This window comes from Callospermophilus lateralis, chromosome 11 (assembly GCF_048772815.1).
Source record: "Callospermophilus lateralis isolate mCalLat2 chromosome 11, mCalLat2.hap1, whole genome shotgun sequence".
NCBI lineage: Eukaryota > Metazoa > Chordata > Mammalia > Rodentia > Sciuridae > Callospermophilus > Callospermophilus lateralis.
Window position 1 is genome coordinate 47,248,940 of NC_135315.1, and position 18,706 is coordinate 47,267,645.

Below are 18,706 nucleotides of genomic sequence, written 5' to 3' on the forward strand. Positions count from 1 at the left end.
AAGACATTAGGTAAAAACTAAGGAAATCTGAGAGGTGTAGACTTTAGATAATATCAAATATCAATATTGGCTCATTAACAAATATACTCTTTTTAAAAATATTTATTTACTTTTTAGTTGTAGTTGCACATAATTCCTTTATTTATATGTGGTGCTGAGGATTGAACCCAGGGCCTTGCACATGCTAGGCAAGGATTCTACCGCTGAGCCACAACCCCAGCCCTCAAATACACTCATTTAAAATGTTGCCAGGATTTGAATATAGTTTGCTGCCCCCAAATTCATGTTGAAATTTAATCCCCATTATGAGACTTTAAGAGGTAGAACAAAATGACCCTTAAGAAGGATGTAACTCAGTAGCTGAGTGCAAGGTCCTGGGTTCAATACCCAGCAACACACATTATATATATTTATGTGTGTGCTGGTGCCTTACATTAGATCATCCTCAGTCCTGCATTATGCGCCTGTGGGAGAAGGGATTTTGAAAGACTCCAAGGTTCATAAGGTAGGTGCAAACCTTTTGGTCATTTCTTCCAGAATCTTAACAGTGGCTTACACTTATAATACTGTTAAATCCAAGAGGACTGACTGCTGATACAAATAGTTTAGTACCTCTTGGAATATGGGTCATAGGTGACTGAAAATATAATTATGAACAGCACTAGGCCTAAATCAGAGTTGCAAACTAATTTGGGAAATGATGTGGTTATGGCATAAGGAAGGAGTACTGTCAGTTCTTCTAGCTTTCCTTCCCACACCTTCCACAGACAGAGGGAACAGAATGCAAAAGAACAGTATGTGTTTTATCTGTCATGTACCTGTCTATTAATTTAGAAGGGTAGTCAAATTTCCTACCTACACTTTTTTTCAGAAAGAACAAAACTGCTAATACTTAACTATAACTAAATCCATGGAAGTCCTGATCCTGTTAATAAACAAATATCAGCCCCCACCCACTCCTACTTATCTTCATACACACTGAAAATGGGCACAGCATTTGTGGACCATATGCCCTGGTCTCTTTCCCTCAGTAGAATCCTATTGCTACAGATGGCTCCTAAATTGGCTAGCATAATACCGCAGATGGTGGGCAGGGGAGTACTCAGAAGGAGACAACATATCCTTTTCCTTTCTAACCAACATACAAAGACTGATCAAGTGAAGCAAGTCAATGTCTGGGTAAATGATTCACACTTTAGTGTGCCTGAAAACCCTGAAAGGCTTGTTATACAGACTGCTGGGCTCTAACCCAAGAGTGCCTGATTCAGAACTATGGGCAGAGCCCAAGAATCTACATTTCTAAGAAGTTCCCAGGTGATACTAATGCTGCTGGTTCAGAAATCACACTTTGAGTACTAACCTATGCCATTGATTTTCAGTGCTGTGTATGTTATATTGTCTGCAAAGTCCAAAACAAAACAAACCAACCCACGCTCAGATCATATTTTGGGTCAACTTTAACAAAATCCACCTGGGAGGCACCAAACCTTGGTATTTTTAAAGATTCTCAGGTGATTCCATTATGCTGCCACCATTTTTTTTTAGTTATAGGTGAACAGAATGTCTTTATTTTTTAAATTGATTTTTATGTGGTGCTAAGGATGGAACCCAGTGCCTCATACATCATGCTAGGCAAGCACTCTGCCACTGAGCTACAGCCCAGCCCTGATTTAGACTCCTAAAGCAGATGCTCTCTAATGCAGGTGTGCTAGGAAAAAAAGCCAATAGAACCAATTATCTTGGTTCTGTGGCAGAATGTTTTTGTAGTCTGGGCATTTTTCCTTTGGAATAACATAGCTGGCAATGATCATGATGGTAATTGATTTCTCTTGGATCATTACTTAGAGTAAGGTTGAGCAGAGTGAAGAAGATTAAAACAGCAACTGGGGAAAATGGTAGACAAAGTGGTAGGGAAACAAAAAAATTATTTTTAGGTGTAAGTCAAAGAGCTCTGGAAAGCAGATATCATAAAACTATCTTAGGGCTCTTTAATGCAATCTTCCCACTCATTGTTAGCAGCCTGGGCAAGGAAGATAGACATTTTGACTGAATCGAGGTCAACAAACTTCCCAGGCAGTTGAAGATAGTAAGGAAAGGTAGTTAAGGATATTGGTGCAAGAGTGGCTAAAGTGAGGGACCCTGAAATCTAGTACTTAAGTCCAAGGATGAACTCAAGAGAAAGTTTTCCTTTCTGTTTTTTTTTTTTTTGTTGTTGTTGTTGTTTGTTTGTTTTATTTTGAGACAGGGCCTTGCTAAGTTGCTGAGACTGGCTTTAAACTTGCAATCTTCCTGCCTCAGCCTCCTGAGCCCGTGGGATTACAGGCTTGCACCACTGTATACAACCTCCTTTCTGCTATTTCATGTGCTGAATATATAACATAATATTCCTTTCCGATGGTAGAAACTCCTTTTCCTATTTCATAGATTTGTGATGGGGCAAACACAGAAGTCCGTCTTCACCGGTGGGACAGATAGGATCCTAGGCTTGGCTAATTCCATTATCCTTTTCCCCTGATTTGTCTAGGGGAGAGCATCAGATCCAAACAGGACCAATCATATGCTTCCCGCAGGGCTGGTGTTGTTTGAGGCAACATTCATGGGGATGAAAGGCTCCTTCAATGTAGTGAGCTTTGAACTGAAATCTGAAAAACAAGAAGCTTGTTGTACAAAGTTACAGAGCAAGAGCAGAGGAAGTGAGAAACAGAAGAGGCAAGAAGGGGCCAAGCTTGTTCAAGGTAGATATGAAGGCCAAAGTAGGATGCAATTCTCACTGCTTAACAGCTCTCTTCCCTCCTTTTTTTTTCTTTTTTCTTTTTCTTTTTTTTTTTTTTTTTTTGAGCAGGGTAAAGGGGTTTGAACTCAGGGGCACTTGACCACTGAGCCACATCCCCAGCTCTTTTTTTGTATTTTAGTTAGAGGCAGGGTCTCACTGAGTTGCTTAGCGCCTCGCTAAATTGCTGAGGCTGGCTTTGAACTCGCGATCCTACTGTCTCAGCTTCCTGAACCGCTGGGATTACAGGCGTGCGCCACCGCACCTGGCTCCCCTTCTAGTAAAACCTAGGTAACTCACTCAGCTTCCAGATTTATGTCCAAACGTCCCTCCCTCAAGCCCTCCCAAATCTCAGAGGTCTCCCCCACGCTCCCAGCTGAAAATCGGCCCATTGCTAGGACCTAGAGGCCTGTGTTTACCAGACTCCCGGAACCCGGGATAGTGAGTGATGAGAGAGGCCTGTGGGTTGGAGGAGCTAAATCGGCCGCGCAAACTGTCCCAACAAGGTGGTGAAGCAGATTCCCAACTCTACCAGCTCACAGAAGCACTTCGGGGAGCGACAGCAGGGCGCAGAGCGGCCGCTCACCAGGCGGAAGTTGATCCCTGGAGCCGTTCTAGGAAACCCGGAGGACCCAGCTCGTCAGTGATCGTGGGACTGAAAGTGGGCATCGCCTTTGCCTGGTGCACAGGGTCGTTCCTAGGAGACAACTCAGGAGGCGGCTGCGGAGTGGGGCTTGGGTTAGGGTGAGGACCCGCGGAAGGCAAAGCTGGAAAAGGCAAGGAGGCGTTGGCAGGCTGACCACCTGTTCCTCCGGCGAGTGCTCAGCGCTGCGATAGGCTGGAGTGTCGCCCTTGTGCCGGAAGTGGCCGATGCCCGTCGCCAGTGACACCAAGACAACAGCGGCAGGTTCTAGGCTAGCTGCCGAGCGGCACCGGGAGCCGGAGCTGAGTGAACGTGGGGCGGTAGCGGCCAGCGGTGAGATCTCATTCCGTCACGGCTGGGAGGAGGACCACGCTGGGCTCCCTCCCCACTCCCCAGTCCGAGAGCCGAGCGGGAGCCCGGTGTTTAGGCCCGTTCCTGAGTCGGGTTTGCTGTGACCTTGGACTTAATGGCTCTCCCGGGGCCTCCATTTCCCCACTTGCACACCGAGAGGGTGGGGCCTGGGCACTGCCTGGAATTGTCCCAGTTCTGGTTCGATGCCTGTCAAACCGCGGGAACGGGAGAAGCCGGGTCAGAACTGTGCTTTTCTCAGACATTCCTTCGCCAAGTAAACCGCTGGGATGAAATGGCGGGCAAAAATTAAGGCCCCTTTGGTAGATGGTGCCCTGTGCTGGCTGACAGGGTATTGGTTAGTTATGTAAAGGAGATGGCATTGAGCACAGAGTTAATCGAGCCCTCTTGATTGTCAATACCAGAGGGAGTACAGAGACCTAGGACAACAGTGCCTTATGTTAAATATCCTGACTGGGAGAAAGAACTTATTTTTACAAATAGTTTTTGAGACCAGCTATGTGTCAGATACTGTCCTAGGCTCTTTAAGCATAAAGAGAATGAAATCTCCAGTTAGCCCCCAAGAGGGTCAAAAGATTCATTGTGTAGATAAAACACTTAAACAAATTAATTTACCAGGTATCTGAAATGTGCTAAGCATTGGGAATACCCAGACAAATAGAATGTTATCCTTGCTCATGGTCTAGAAAAGAAAACAGACATGAAAGTAATAATTCAGCGGGGGTAACTGCTACAAGATGAAGGAGTATCTGTTTGTTTTAAAGTCTGGGGTCAGGAAGACAATGGAAGGGACTGTGTGTGCTTCAGCTAAATCTGGAAGATGTTTGTTAAGTGAACAAGGTGGGCATTACAGGAAATGGGAATAATTTGTTCTCAAAGGCAAAGAAACTTTAAAGATTGAGGAAATGTTAGAACTGCAAGTCACTGAGCATGGCTGCAGCTTCCAGCAGTTTTCAGAGAATGAGGAATAGGAGAGGGGGAAGGGAAACAGGCCTGATCACAGGGGCATTATGAGCCATTAGAAGAAATTTTTATTCTGGAGGCCTTGGGGAGCAATAAACAGGAAATGACATGAAAATTATAGTAAACAATGAGTTAAGAAAAGGGCCAGTGAAGTGCTGGTTCAGAGGACCAAGAGAGAGCCTCCTGGGCTGGGGATGTGGCTCAAGCGGTAGCGCGCTTGCCTGGCATGCGTGCGGCCCGGGTTCGATCCTCAGCACCACATACAAACAAAGATGTTGTGTCCGCCAAAAACTAAAAAAAAAAAAAAAAAAAAAAAGAGAGAGAGAGCCTCCTTCCTGCAGATGTTAGTGAAGATTGGGGAGGAGATGGTCCTTGTACTAGATATTGTGTATTTGGTGAACTTGCCTTTCTGAAGTTAAAGGAAAACATTTGTATCAGTTAAGGTTATTATTTTGTTTGTAAGTAACAAAATCCAACTCAAGCTGATTTAAAAGTATGCAAGTATAGCCAGGCATGGTGGTGCCCACCTGTAATCCCAGCAGCTCAGGAGGTTGAGGCAGGAGGATTGAAAGTTCAAAGCCAGCCTCAGCAATTTATCGAGGCCCTAAGCAATTTAGCAAGACCTTGTCTCAAAATAAAAAGGGCTAGTGGTATGGCTCGGTGGTCAAGTGTCCTTGGGTTCCATCTCCAGTACCAAAAAATAAAAATATGAAAGTATATAAACTCTCATGAACTGGAGGTCAAGAAGTATGACAGTTTCAGGCCCAACTTAACCCAGTGGCCTTGACTCCACTTCCTCTTAGTTCAACATGCCTTTATCCATAAGCTGATAGTGCAATGGCAAGGACAGGTCCAGGCCACAATATATAGCAGTCTCTTCCTGTGGTTCTGTCAGGATGGCAGAAACAATTTCCAGAAGCTCCCAGCAAACTTCCTCAAAATATCATTGATCCAGATGAAGGCATATGTCCATTCCTGAACCAGGAATTCCTGAATCCCTGCTGTTTGGGAACCAATTATTTCAAGGTGGTTGGTACCTATCTGGGTAAATTCATTTGGGGTGCACTCCTGGAGGTCTTGGGTGAGGTAAAATCTTCTGAAAAGAGAAGAAGGCCACTGGAAACTTTCTTGCTCCTGTTACCCCACAAAGTAATTTTGATTAAATTGTATCCTCTTATACATTTGTATGTTGAAATCCAAAATGTTTCCATTTATTATCATAAATTTTAATCGTTGCAAAGGATATCATTTTTGGTGGATTATACATTTTGATATTTAAAAATAAAACCTTATATCAGCTTCCAAGATAACATTTCCTTGTTTTCATGTGCTTCTAACAATATTCATTTTTTCTGTAACCTTTTAGCATTCCACTCCTCTTTCTACCACACCCATTCCTTTCATTTGCCTTCCTGTCTCACATAGTTATCTCAACTATGTCCTGGCTAACATTCCCAAGTTCAAGTTGCTCAGCACACAGCACATAGTAAGTATTCTTCACTCTCCACATCAAATTGTCAGTGCATTCTTGCTTATCTCTTTCTACCTTGCACATGCTATATTGAAGTAAAAATGTTCGTTCTTATTCTACCTGTTCTTCCTGATCTCTGAAGCTTTGCTTGCCCATTTTCTTCCCAGAATGCTACAGTTGCAATACATTTCAAACTGAGGTACACAAACACTTTTTATAATATCTGTGGCCCTGTGGATTGTGACTGGAAACCAATTTCTAGATTGTTGACTTCAGTTTGTATCCTCACCTAAAACCAACCTTCTTGAGAACTGGCCTATGGCCTGCAAGCTTCTCTTTCTTAACTCCTCTTTTACAATTGCTCTTTTCCTCCTTTATAAAAGGAAGACACACCTCTCACCCATCTCCTCTTAAAAATCTCTGGTGTGCCATACAAAGGTATAATTTGTTGAGAGAGAGAATGACTCTTAGACCTTTTATAAGGCAAGCTCCAATCTTTGCTTTCAACAAAAATTTAAAAAGACCTACTGAGGTTCTCAGTTGATAAATTACTTAATAATGTTTTTCTACAAATTACAATGTGGTTTTTGATACATAAGTCCAAAGAATTAACTGATATTGCCATCAAAGAGATTGTTGTAAACTGATTTAGGTAATTTGGGCAATATCGGGTCTAGGCACAATAACTAGGGTAAAGCTGATAAACAATAGAAATGTGGTTTTTCAAATTTCTTTCTTTCTTTCCTAGAAATGTACTTTTAACTCAGAAAAGAGTATTTAGAACTGGGTATGGTAGTATACGCTTGTAATCCCAGCAACCTGGGAGGCTGAGGCAGGAGGATCGCAAGTTCAAGGTCAGTCTTAGCAACTTAGGGAGGCCCTCAGTGATTTAGCGAGACCCTGTCTTAAAACAAAAAATAAAAAAGGGCTTAGGATATGGCTTACTGGGTTAAGCAGCCCTGGGTTCAATCCCCGACACACACATACACACACACAAAAAGAGAGAGAGAGAGAGAAAGAAGAGTATCTAGTCAATTGTATTTTATCTGTCCTGTCTGCTCTCAGGAATTTGAGGTAGGGGAAGGACAATCATGAGGAAGGCAGGACCTCAGCAACTTAGTGAGACCCTGTCTCAAAATAAGAAGTAAATGGTAAAGTGACACTGGGTTCATTCCCCAGTACAAAAAAATAAATAAATAAAATGAAATAAAGAGGAAGGCAGGGAACTGGCAATGTGATTATAATCCTGATACTTCACATAGACCAAACATTGGGTAGAGATAAATGAACCTTATTAAGAGTGGAACAACTTTAGTCATTAAGACTAGAACTAGCTGGGGATCAGAATCCCCTGGGCATAATTGTTAAAAGTATTTTGGTTCCCCTAGAGATTCTTATTGAGAGATCAGGGGGAAGGATCTGGAAGTCAGTATTTTAAACAAGTTTTCCAGTTGATTCTTCCATAGCTAGCCTATTTCCAAGCCAAGAAGCTTTATTTAAGTAGCATTTATCTAACCAGATCTTCCTACCATGATTGCAGGCCTACTAAACAATTTCCAGTGTGTGTGTGTGTGTATGTGTGTGTGTATCTCCTCATATAGATTTACCTATGAGAAATGGAGTGTTTCCATATGAAGATGAGGTCTTTGCTTCTGGGAAAATCAATCAAAAGAAGATTAGATTTGATTTGTATATAAGATACCTACAAAACATTAACAAATGACACTAGTATTGTATTGCTGTCAGAATTCAAAGTAAAAGAATGGTCAGATGCTCAGATTTACTTGTGTAAGACTTTAGAATTTGAGTTTTGAATTTGGTCTTGAAGTTGGGAGTAGATATGTATCTAACTTCTATTATATCTAGTTTTACTAGAAATAAGTGATTTTCTATATGGTATGGTGCAGATATAGTTTCTACAAATGCTGACTTTGTAAAGAACTTTGTAAAGATGAGAACTGGGCATGGTGACACGCACCTGTAATCCCAGTGGCTCTGGAGGCTGAAGCAGGAGGATTGCAAGTTCAAAGATAGCCTCCACAACTTAGCGAGAGCCTGTCTCAAAACAAAAAATAAAAAGGGCTGGGGATGTGATTCAGTGATTTAGCTCCCCTTGGTTCAGTCCCTGGTGGATGGGTGAGTGGGTGGGGACTAGAATATGGAAAATAAGCCATCATAGGAGATATAAAGGTAAGAAGGAAAGGCCAGAGAGGTGTTGGAAGTAGATAAGGACTGAAATACTAGCTTGTGGAATTTGTTCTTAGTGGCTGTTAGAAATTTATTTAAGACAATAATTCCCAACTCAGATGGTACCCTGGATGAATAAGATAGCTGAATTGTCTATAATGGATCTTTATAATTTTACAGATGCATATTTATAATTTTTAAATATTTCAACAAAAAGGATTCCTAATCTTGGTGTCATTGCCATCTGTTTAATTACTATCCCTCAAATTAAGGGAGGTCTGGGTTCAATCTTATATTCTTTTCTTTTTCTTACACCTGTATCTAAGTAAACACCAAATCTTGCAGAATTTGACCTCTTAAATATTTCTTCAGTCTTTTCTATGACTATTGCCCTAGGTAGATCTCATCACCTCTTGTCTTAATGAGTGCAACAGCCTCCAATCTGATTTACCTATGCCAAGACCTAGAGGCATCACCACCCTTTCTACTTCAGCTATTAAATGACCACTAGTGCACATCTACTTGAAATGCTCATTTGACCAGAGACACTTCTTAGGAAAAAAACATTCTGACTTTACACTGTCTAAAGCATGAAGTTCTATACCTGCCTTTCTCCCCATGAATATCACCTTCCACAATTAACACTTTTATTGATGGGAAGATTGTACTCCCCAAATTTGCCATGATGTCCAAATACACTGCCCTAGGCAAAGGGCCACTTCAGTATTAGCTCCAGTTTGCTTATCATCTGAGCAAAGTTCAGGCTCATTTGTCTATTATTTGCACTCCACTGCTGTGATGGGGACAGCTAAATTCCCAGGATATTTTTATTAGAAATAAGTTTGACTTCATAAAATAATGTTTTCTATCTGGGTGTGGTGGCACACACCTGTAATCCCAGTGACTTAGTAGTCTGAGACAGAAAGATTGCATATTTGAGGTCAGCCTCAGCAACTTAGTGAGAACCTGTCTAAAAATAAAAAATAAAAAGGACTGGGGATATATAGGTCAGTAGTAAAGTGCCTCTGGGTTCAATCCCCAGTATGAAAATAATAATAATAATAATAATAATAATAATAATAATAATAATAATGTTTTAAAGATTAAAAAATGGCTTAAGCAAGGCAAAAGTTAGTCATTTAGATAAAATAAGTCCATAGGCAAGCATTCCAGGATTGATATGGCAGCTGTGGGAGTCATCAGAGATCCAGTGCCTTCCAGTTCTGATCCCCAGTCCTATGTATGTTGGTGTACTCATGGTCTAAGCTGGCACTCCATCACTCCTCAGGAACAGCAATGTAAGAAGACAGTGAAGAAATGCATCCTATCAACCTTAAGAAGATTTCCCAGTAGCCTTGTGTGCTTTAATTTGCATCTCACTATCATTGGCCAGAATTTGTCATGTGGTCAGAGTCAGCTGCAATAAAAGCTGGGAAATGTATTTTTAAAACTATGCTCATTACCTCTGTAAGTAAATTCATTATTCTGTTATGAGGAGATGGAGAAGAATACATATTGGGATAGGTAACTAAATTTTTTTGCCATAGATTTTTGGAAATTTAAAAAATCTACTCTTTAATTAATCTATAAAAATATTAAGAAAATTCTGTAAAAGGGCTGATTTTATGATTACTCATTTTGTGGTTACTTGATTTGTAAAGATCAATATCTTGCTATATGTATAAATAATAACTAATTTGAGAATATAAGAAAAACTCACTAAATGAAAAGACAGAATGGATATAAAATACTCAGGATAAATTTGGAATTTCTTTTCTTTTTTTTTTTTTTTTGTACTGGGGATTGAACTATGTCCCCTGTCCTTTTTTATTTTTTATTTTGAGATAGGTCTCATTAAATTGCTTAGGGCCTTGCTAAGTTTCTGAGGTTGGTCTCAAACTTGCCATCCTTCTATCTTACCTCGCAAGTCATTGTATTACAGGCTTGTGCCACCTATACCCAAATTTGGAAATTTTACAAAAGTATACTAAAATTTACTTGAAAAAGTATGAGACTAGATAAGAAATATCTGAAAAAGAAGGCTAACGAAAGAGAACTTTCTCTAACATATATAAAATTTTTTAAAATAAAGCTTTAGTAATTTATTTTTTATTTTTTATTTTTTAAAGAGAGAGGGGAGAGAGAGAGAGAGAGAGAGAGAGAGAGAGAGAGAGAGAGAGAGAGAGAGAAAACTTCTTTAATATTTATATTTTAGTTTTTGGCGGACACAACATCTTTGTATGTGGTGCTGAGGATCGAACCTGGGCCGCACGCATGCCAGCCGAGCGTGCTACCGCTTGAGCCACATCCCCAGCCCAAGCTTTAGTAATTTAAACAGTTTGGTATTGGAGAAGAAATAATTCAGTAAAACTGAACAGAATATAGACATTGATCCAGAGCTGGGCACAGTGGTACACACCTGTAATCCCACCAACCTAGGAGGCTGAGGCAGGAGAATTGCTAATTCTAGGCCAGCCTTGGCAATTTAGCAAGACCCTGTCTCATGATAAAAAAATTAAAAGGGCTGGGGATGGAGCTCAGTGGTAAAGTGCCCCCTGGATTCAATCCTCAGTATCATAAAAAAAGAAAAAAGCCCCAAATATATATACATACTTACACTATGGTACAAGTGTCATTTTAAATCAGTAGGAAAAATAAGTATTTAGTAAATGGTATTATATGATTCACTAGCCATCTGGAGAAAATTTAAGCTAGAACCTTACTTCATCTAAATATAGGGAACTAGGGGTAGTTAGTTACTTATGTGCTAGTTATAGCTAAATTACATTAACCTTTTGAATAAGTAACCCCAATATATACTATACCCTGCTCCACATAGCTGGTGAGAAACACAGAACTGGACTAAGAACAGGTCATCTGACTGCTCATTTTGTGGTTACTTCATCTATAAATCCCAAAGTTATTTCTGTTGACATAGTATCCTTGTCCCTTTTCTTAAACTTTTCCATATACCCATCTATGAATATGGCTATAATTTTCCCTAAATGTTTTCATTATCAACCTCATATTCTATTCCAGTTCACTGTTAATGTTATAGAATATTTATCAGTATCTTTTAACCATCCATTTCTAATTTCTGTTTTTAAATCTTTGCCTCTGATAAGTTTTCTCTTCAGTCAGCATCTGCTTCTGAGCATGTCTATCATAATCCTAAATCTCTGTTTTCTCCAACAGCATCCTGTCCTTCACCAAATGCCAAGATTGTTTTTGAGTGCTGTCAGCACTACATCAAAGCTCTGTCCCCCTGTGCTCATTAGCTTCATTTAAATATGAAACAGCCCACTTCATATATTTATCTTCTCTCATTTCAGATTGTGAGATGGGGACTGAAAACAAAGAGGTGATTAAGGAAGAAATTTTTGAAGAATCTGAGCTGCTTGGGCCAACCTTAGAAAAACTTCCAAAAGTGGTTTACCAAGTTCGTGGGTTTGGAGCAGCTTGTGAAGAAGACATATTAGAGGGACATTCGAGAGAGTCCTCAGAAGAAATTATACAACAGATGTCTCCCCAGGAGAGAGATTTTGCACCAGGGTTGATAATCTTTAAGAAATCACCCTCAAGTGAGAAAGACCAGGAGGATAGTGAAAGTGAGAGAGGCTGCAGTCCTACTCCTAATCTGGTGACACATCAGGGAGATACTACAGCAGGGAGTGTCAGTACAATTGCTACCTCTGGCCAGAATTTTATAGAGAATTTAGAACCTAACAGAATTCGGAGGACATCTGTGGGGGAAAAGCCTCATTCATGTAAAGAATGTGGGAAAGCCTTTAATCAGAACTCACATCTCATCCAGCATATGAGAGTTCATAGTGGAGAAAAACCCTTTGAATGCAAAGAATGTGGAAAGACATTTGGAACTAACTCAAGCCTTCGAAGACACCTGAGGATTCATGCTGGAGAGAAACCCTTTGCTTGTAATGAATGTGGAAAGGCCTTCATCCAGAGTTCACATCTTATCCACCATCATAGGATTCACACCGGAGAGAGACCCTATAAATGTGAAGAATGTGGTAAAGCCTTCAGTCAGAATTCAGCCCTTATTCTACACCAGAGAATCCACACTGGAGAGAAACCTTATGAATGTAATGAGTGTGGGAAGACCTTTAGGGTTAGCTCACAGCTTATTCAGCATCAGAGAATTCATACTGAAGAAAGATACCATGAGTGCAATGAGTGTGGCAAAGCCTTCAAGCATAGCTCAGGCCTTATTAGACACCAGAAAATTCATACTGGAGAAAAACCCTATCTGTGTAATGAATGTGGGAAGGGCTTTGGTCAGAGTTCTGAACTTATTCGGCATCAAAGAATTCACACAGGAGACAAACCCTACGAATGTAACGAATGTGGGAAAACCTTTGGCCAGAACTCAGAGATTATTAGACACATTAGAATTCATACTGGTGAGAAGCCCTACGTATGTAAAGAATGTGGGAAGGCCTTTAGGGGGAATTCAGAACTTCTTAGACATGAGAGAATTCACACTGGAGAGAAACCCTATGAGTGTTTCGAGTGTGGGAAGGCCTTCAGGCGGACATCTCACCTTATTGTCCACCAGAGGATCCATACTGGAGAAAAACCCCATCAATGTAATGAGTGTGCAAGAACCTTTTGGGATAACTCTGAGCTGCTTCTCCACCAAAAAATTCATATTGGAGAAAAGCCTTATGAGTGTAGTGAGTGTGAAAAAACATTTAGCCAGCACTCCCAACTTACCATACATCAGAGAATTCACACTGGAGAGAAGCCTTATGAGTGCCAAGAGTGTCAGAAGACCTTCAGTCGGAGCTCTCACCTCCTCCGACATCAAAGCATTCATTGTATGGAATGACCTGCAAAATGGAAAAACTTTTTTGGGAAAGGCTAGAGTCAGACTTATTTGTCATAATATGCATCCCAAATTCTCAGATGAAATGAAAGGAAAGAACTTTTTCTCCTTCCACTAATTTTTTATTTTTAATTTCAATAGTTGGTTGAAAAAGGATGAGGCACTTTTATGAACTATTCATTGAGAAGTTTTATGTACTGGGTTAAATCATAAAAGCTGTTTCAGGCCTTAATTCTCATCTGTCCCTTTTCCCTTCCCTTCTTTCCTCCTCCCCCAGTGGATTATATAACATTAGGGGTCTGTATCTGCCATCTGCCCTACATGGTTGCTCTTCTAAAAAATGGGGGAACAGGATGCACCACCTCCTAAAAATTACAGAGTTGACTCATTGAACTTATCCCATGAAAAACATGTTAGAAAGTCATGACTTAGATGACACATCTCATTCTTGTGTCCACTGTTTAGCCTTGGAATAATTTAGCATGCTTCTATTAATAGCCTCAAAATCTTCCAGCTATGCTATCAAGTTCCCTTAGAAGATGGCAGCATTAATGAAAAAGCAGGAAGCTTGGGTCATTTCACATCTTCTGCTAGGCTTCCTCATTCATCTGAAGAGGGTACCATGAAGGAGGAAACTGACAGGCCATTTACAGAATTGTAAGTGAAGGCCATAGGATCCAAAGGGACTGATTAGGCAAGGCCACAGGATAAACAGTTGAGGCCAGAATACTCAGCATGGGTAAAGGGTCTCCTTGGCAGCTATCCCCACTTCAGGGCTGCCCAGACTGGCTGCTACAAGAATTCTGCTGCGTTTGCTTTTGGTCCCAGCTTCTGCTGCTGCTGCTGCTGCTGCTTCTGCTGTGTAAAGAAGTAGCAGAGAGAACTGTGCCGTTTCACCTCTACTAGGCATCTGGCCACAGTAATAAGCTGGTTCCCTTGACTAACCAGGGCCTGGCTTTGTCAAAGCACGTTAGCCCTCATAACCTGGATTCCACTGCTGCTGGTTCTGATGGGCTGAAATATGACAGCTTCTTCTTGGTCTGATGGTCTTGAAATTTTCTTTTTTCAACATCTCTACATGTTTTTTGTGTTCTATATGTCATTTCTTCTTTAAGGAAACACATCCTTCATTTTTCATGTCTTTTTCTATTTTTGGTACTGGGGATTGAATCCAGGGGCACTCAACCACTGAGCCATAACCCCAGCCCTTTTTTGTATTCTATTTAGAGACAGGTTCTCACTGAGTTGTTTAGGGCCTCGCTAAATTGCTAAGGCTGGCTCTGAACCTGCGATCCTCCTGCCTCAGTCTCCTGAGTCTCTGGGATTATAGGCATGCACCAGTGCGCCCAACTCACGTCCAGTTTTGAGGCAATGGGTGATAGTAGGAAAGTAGGAATTGCACTAACGGAGCATAGGGTCTGGTCTAAGAATTAGGCCTTGAATAAGGCACTTCACCTGCTGTTCTCTAATTTTATCTGTAAAATGAGGGGAGTTGAACTAAATGCTAAATGATCTCTGACACTTCCACTAATCCAATAATTCTTTGATTCTTTTAAAAAAAATCTAACTTTATAATCTTCATTGTTCTATTCTTCAATCACTATTAACCCTAATTCTAATCACCAATATTTATTGAGTATTTACTATGTGCCAGGCACACGTCTGACGGTACGTTTTTATTTTCACAACATCTCTATGATGTGGCTAACCTTTTTTTTTTTTTTTCCCTCTTATGGTTTTGGGGATTGAACCCAGGACCTCATGCATACCAAGTAAGCAGCACTTTACCACTGAGTCACATCCCCAACCCTGATGTGGGTATTCTTTTAAAAAGAACATTTTATTGAAATATTATTTATATCTATACAATCATCTCTTACAATTATTCAGTTGAATGATTTTTAATAATTTATAGAGCTGCCCAATCATCAATAATGTGGGTATTCTTGCCCCAATTTATGAGAAGAGATAGCCAGGTAAGATGATGTATGTGGGCACACTTGCAATTCCAGCTACTCTAGAGTTTGAGGCTGGAGGATTGTTAGTACAAAGTCATCCTGGGCAACTTAGGAAGGCACTTTCTCAAAATATTAAAAAAAAAAAAAGTGAATGTAGCTCAGTGGTAGAGCTCTTACCTAGCATATGGCCTTAGGTTAATCTCCAGCACTGAGAGAAAAAAAAAAAAAAGGGTAGAGAGGAGATGTTAAGTAACTTAACCTGTGCTCACACATCTAGTAAGTACTAGAGTCAAGATTCTATCCTGGGTCTGTTCTGTTCTCTTAATCACTGTGCTGTTTTGTATACACTTATTTGAAATCATTTGCACATTTTTATTACTAATTACTACATAGATTTGAATATAATGAATTTGAATCATGTCCTTGGAAACAAGCTGGTCACAACCAAAATCCATTGGTGAGGACTGGCAGTGTAGCTAGTGGTAGATCACTTGCTTAGCATTTGTGAGACTCTGGGTTTGATCCCGGCACCACAGAAACAAACACTGCCTCCCCCAATCCACAAAGTGGGTTTATTCTGTACATCTATAGTGTCTCTCCAGGTTCATAGCCTTGGTTTGATAAAAGAGCTGTACAAATAAACAGATGATTGTACAGTTCCCACATCGTTCCAGGTATCTCTGTTTCTAAATATCTAGTTTTTAGCATAAGTGTTTTTGTTTTGCAGTGCTGGGCACTTTCTAGGCAAATACTCTACCACTAAGCCACCATCCCTGCCCTAGGTGAAATTCTTTGACTTAGCTCTTCCCTTAGATGATGACGGCTCCTTTGTTACTCAAGCTCAAATTGAGTTGTGTTGAGAACATCTTTCTCACACGAAACCTGAATGTCACCTAACTTCTGATTTTTGTGCTTGCATAATTTATTGCCACATTCATCTCTTGTCAAGTTCTGATACAGAACTTAGCACTCTTCAAGATCTCCCCCTAAAGATTCTACCCATACCAACAAATACATGAGTAATAAGGATTCCATTGATGATGCTGTGTGAAAGGTGGAGAAAAGTTCACATTGTACATCCTATCAGACACTTTTTTTCCACATTTTAAAAATTAGTGCATTATAGTTGTATATATTGATGGGATTTGTTGTTACATGTTCATCCCATCACACATTTTGTTCTCAGCAGTTCCTTCTTGGCTAAACTTACAGTGAAGTTTTTTTTTCTTTTTTTTCTTTTTCTCTTTTCTCTGTCTTCCCTCTTAGGGAATCAGCCACCTCAGTTTCTTTCATCTTGCCAGATACCCAGTCCGTATACCCATACCCTCTGTACTTAGCTCAGTTACCTTAAACCCATCACTAAGGAAGAAAGAGAAGGCCTTCAGTTAGCAATTCACTCATGTGAACTTAGTGACCAACTTTTTTAAAGATTTTTTTTTTGTAGTTGTAGATGGGTAGCATGGCTTTATTTTATTTATTCATTTTTATGCAGTGCTGAGGATCAAACCCAGTGCCTCATATGTCCTAGGCAAGCACTCTGCCATTGAGCTACAGTCCCAGCCCCAGTGACCAACTTTTGTTGTAACTGAGTGTGTTCTTAAGATGGGTGAGGTCTCATATCATCCTCAGGAGAATTTTCCAATTTGTTGTATAGTGCTTTCCCAAGAAGAATTCTGGTGAGTGAAGTCATCTCCATCTGTTATGTACACCATGCACACATCCTGTAACCCCATTTTCTGTCCTCTTCATCTATCCCCCAGTCATCTCAGGAAGATTTCTCAATTTTTCTTGTTTGCCTTCCTCCTTCTTCAACTTACTTGGGAGTTAATATCTGACCATAAATGTGACTGGTTGTCATGATTCTGTGCAAGTACAATTATGTAAAGGAAAAATCATGAATTAATTTTAGACCCATTAAAAAAAAATAAAACAGACTTCACATCTCAAAGTCCTACCTAAATACCCAGAAATATCCTCCAGAATTTTAGAAGGTATGTCTGTGTACATTTTCTTCCTTCCAGAACTCACTCAAGGTAAATAAAGTATGTCTATAATTTTCCTGTATGATGTCTTTCTAATGTTTATCATTACAAACTGCATTATATTTCATTATAGCCTTAATATGACTTTGTGTCAGTTTCATCCCCACCCTGTAAGTTTCACCCCTACTCAAGTATCCCAACTTGCTGTGCTGTTACTTTAGCTTCTGATTTTGCATATACTGTTCACTCTGTCCTTGACCTGTTGCTTTGTTTGATGAGTTCCTTTATCTTTTTTGCTAGGACAAGAGTTACCTACTGTGTGTGTGTGTGTGTGTGTGTGTGTGTGTGTGTGGTGTGTATATACACATTTTTCTTCATCATTAACAGTCATCTGGATGGTCCAGTTTTTTTTATACCTATTACTAAGATTTCAGGATTGCCTTTGCTAGTTGTATACAATTCAATTGTATAAGTGTTCTAGTGACTCCTGGTCCAAGGCAAGTTACTAAGGCTGTTAAATCAAGAATTTTTTGAGAATCAGAAAAGCTCTTCCCAGAAAAAATGTACATGCAAATTGAAATTTGTGAACCTTCTGTAACCCATCCCTGGGACTCCTATGGTCCTTTATGCATTCCTAAAAGTGAATTCTTGAGTTAAAAAATTACCAAGTAACTTCCACAGTAATTTCTGCTTGTCTCTTAGCTTTTGGAAAGAAATTATCAAGGTGAAGCCCTGGAAATGGGCTGCAGCTGGAGCCTCAGTAAAAGCCCAGTGAGAAGGGCGGGCACGATTCTCATCATAGCCTGAATAAGGGAGCCTCAGGGAGACGAGTGAGTATGCAATCATCCACCAATTGCTATAATGTGACAGCAAGGTGCAGGTGCCCTAGGAGCCAAGAGACTTGTGGGGACTTGAATAATCTGGTGGTGCTCAGCACTGAGTTTGGACTGCAACTTCTCTCAGGTATTCTCTCATCAGCAGTTTTCTGTCAGGACACAGACCTGATGTTATGGTAAGTTCCTGTTAACTTTTCCCCCTACCTCCCAGCCCCTCACTCAGGGAAAGGACTGTGCCTTTTTTCATTGTGAGTTCCAAATCACAGCATTTGAATTAGAATGAACATAAGAATCTGTGAAAACATGGATGGACAAGAAAGTAGGAGGGCAGGGTCTTACAAATTAGTGACCGGAGTTCAGGCAATTTTTATCTGCTTTTCTCCCTCACAGACCTCTTTACTCTGTTTATTTGATGCTGCCTGGTTTTCAGGTAGAGATCCCTGGGAAACACCTTGAAGTGGAGTGTGTGGTAGAAGTTTGCTGGGGAAAGGCTGGGAACACCAGAGAGCAAAGGGGCCACAGGATGGGCAGAGGGAGAAGTTCATAGTGATGTAGCTGCAACAGAGGCCTCCGCAACCCCTCAAGAAGTGTGGGAAGATTTTTCAACAGTGTTTCCCAGTTCTCACTGCCCACTCTCTATACCCATGAATTACATGCTGGGAAGGGTTATAAGCTCTGCTG

General features: G+C 40.5%; 1 protein-coding gene and 1 long non-coding RNA gene across 2 annotated transcripts; one reads left to right on the forward strand and one right to left on the reverse strand.

The window, feature by feature from the left end:
* Positions 1 to 2,218: 2,218 nt before the first annotated feature.
* On the reverse strand, positions 2,219 to 3,855 carry LOC143410838 (uncharacterized). Its single transcript, XR_013092728.1, has 2 exons — positions 3,357 to 3,855; positions 2,219 to 2,642 (listed from the first exon to the last, which is right to left on the reverse strand). It is a non-coding gene; the product is annotated as an uncharacterized LOC143410838 (long non-coding RNA).
* On the forward strand, positions 3,552 to 13,339 carry Zfp3 (ZFP3 zinc finger protein). The gene is made up of 2 exons (XM_076871575.1): positions 3,552 to 3,746; positions 11,736 to 13,339. The coding sequence occupies exons 1-2, from the start codon at positions 3,641 to 3,643 to the stop codon at positions 13,250 to 13,252; spliced, it is 1,623 nt and encodes a 540-aa protein (XP_076727690.1). The 5' UTR covers positions 3,552 to 3,640; the 3' UTR covers positions 13,253 to 13,339.
* Positions 13,340 to 18,706: the final 5,367 nt, after the last annotated feature.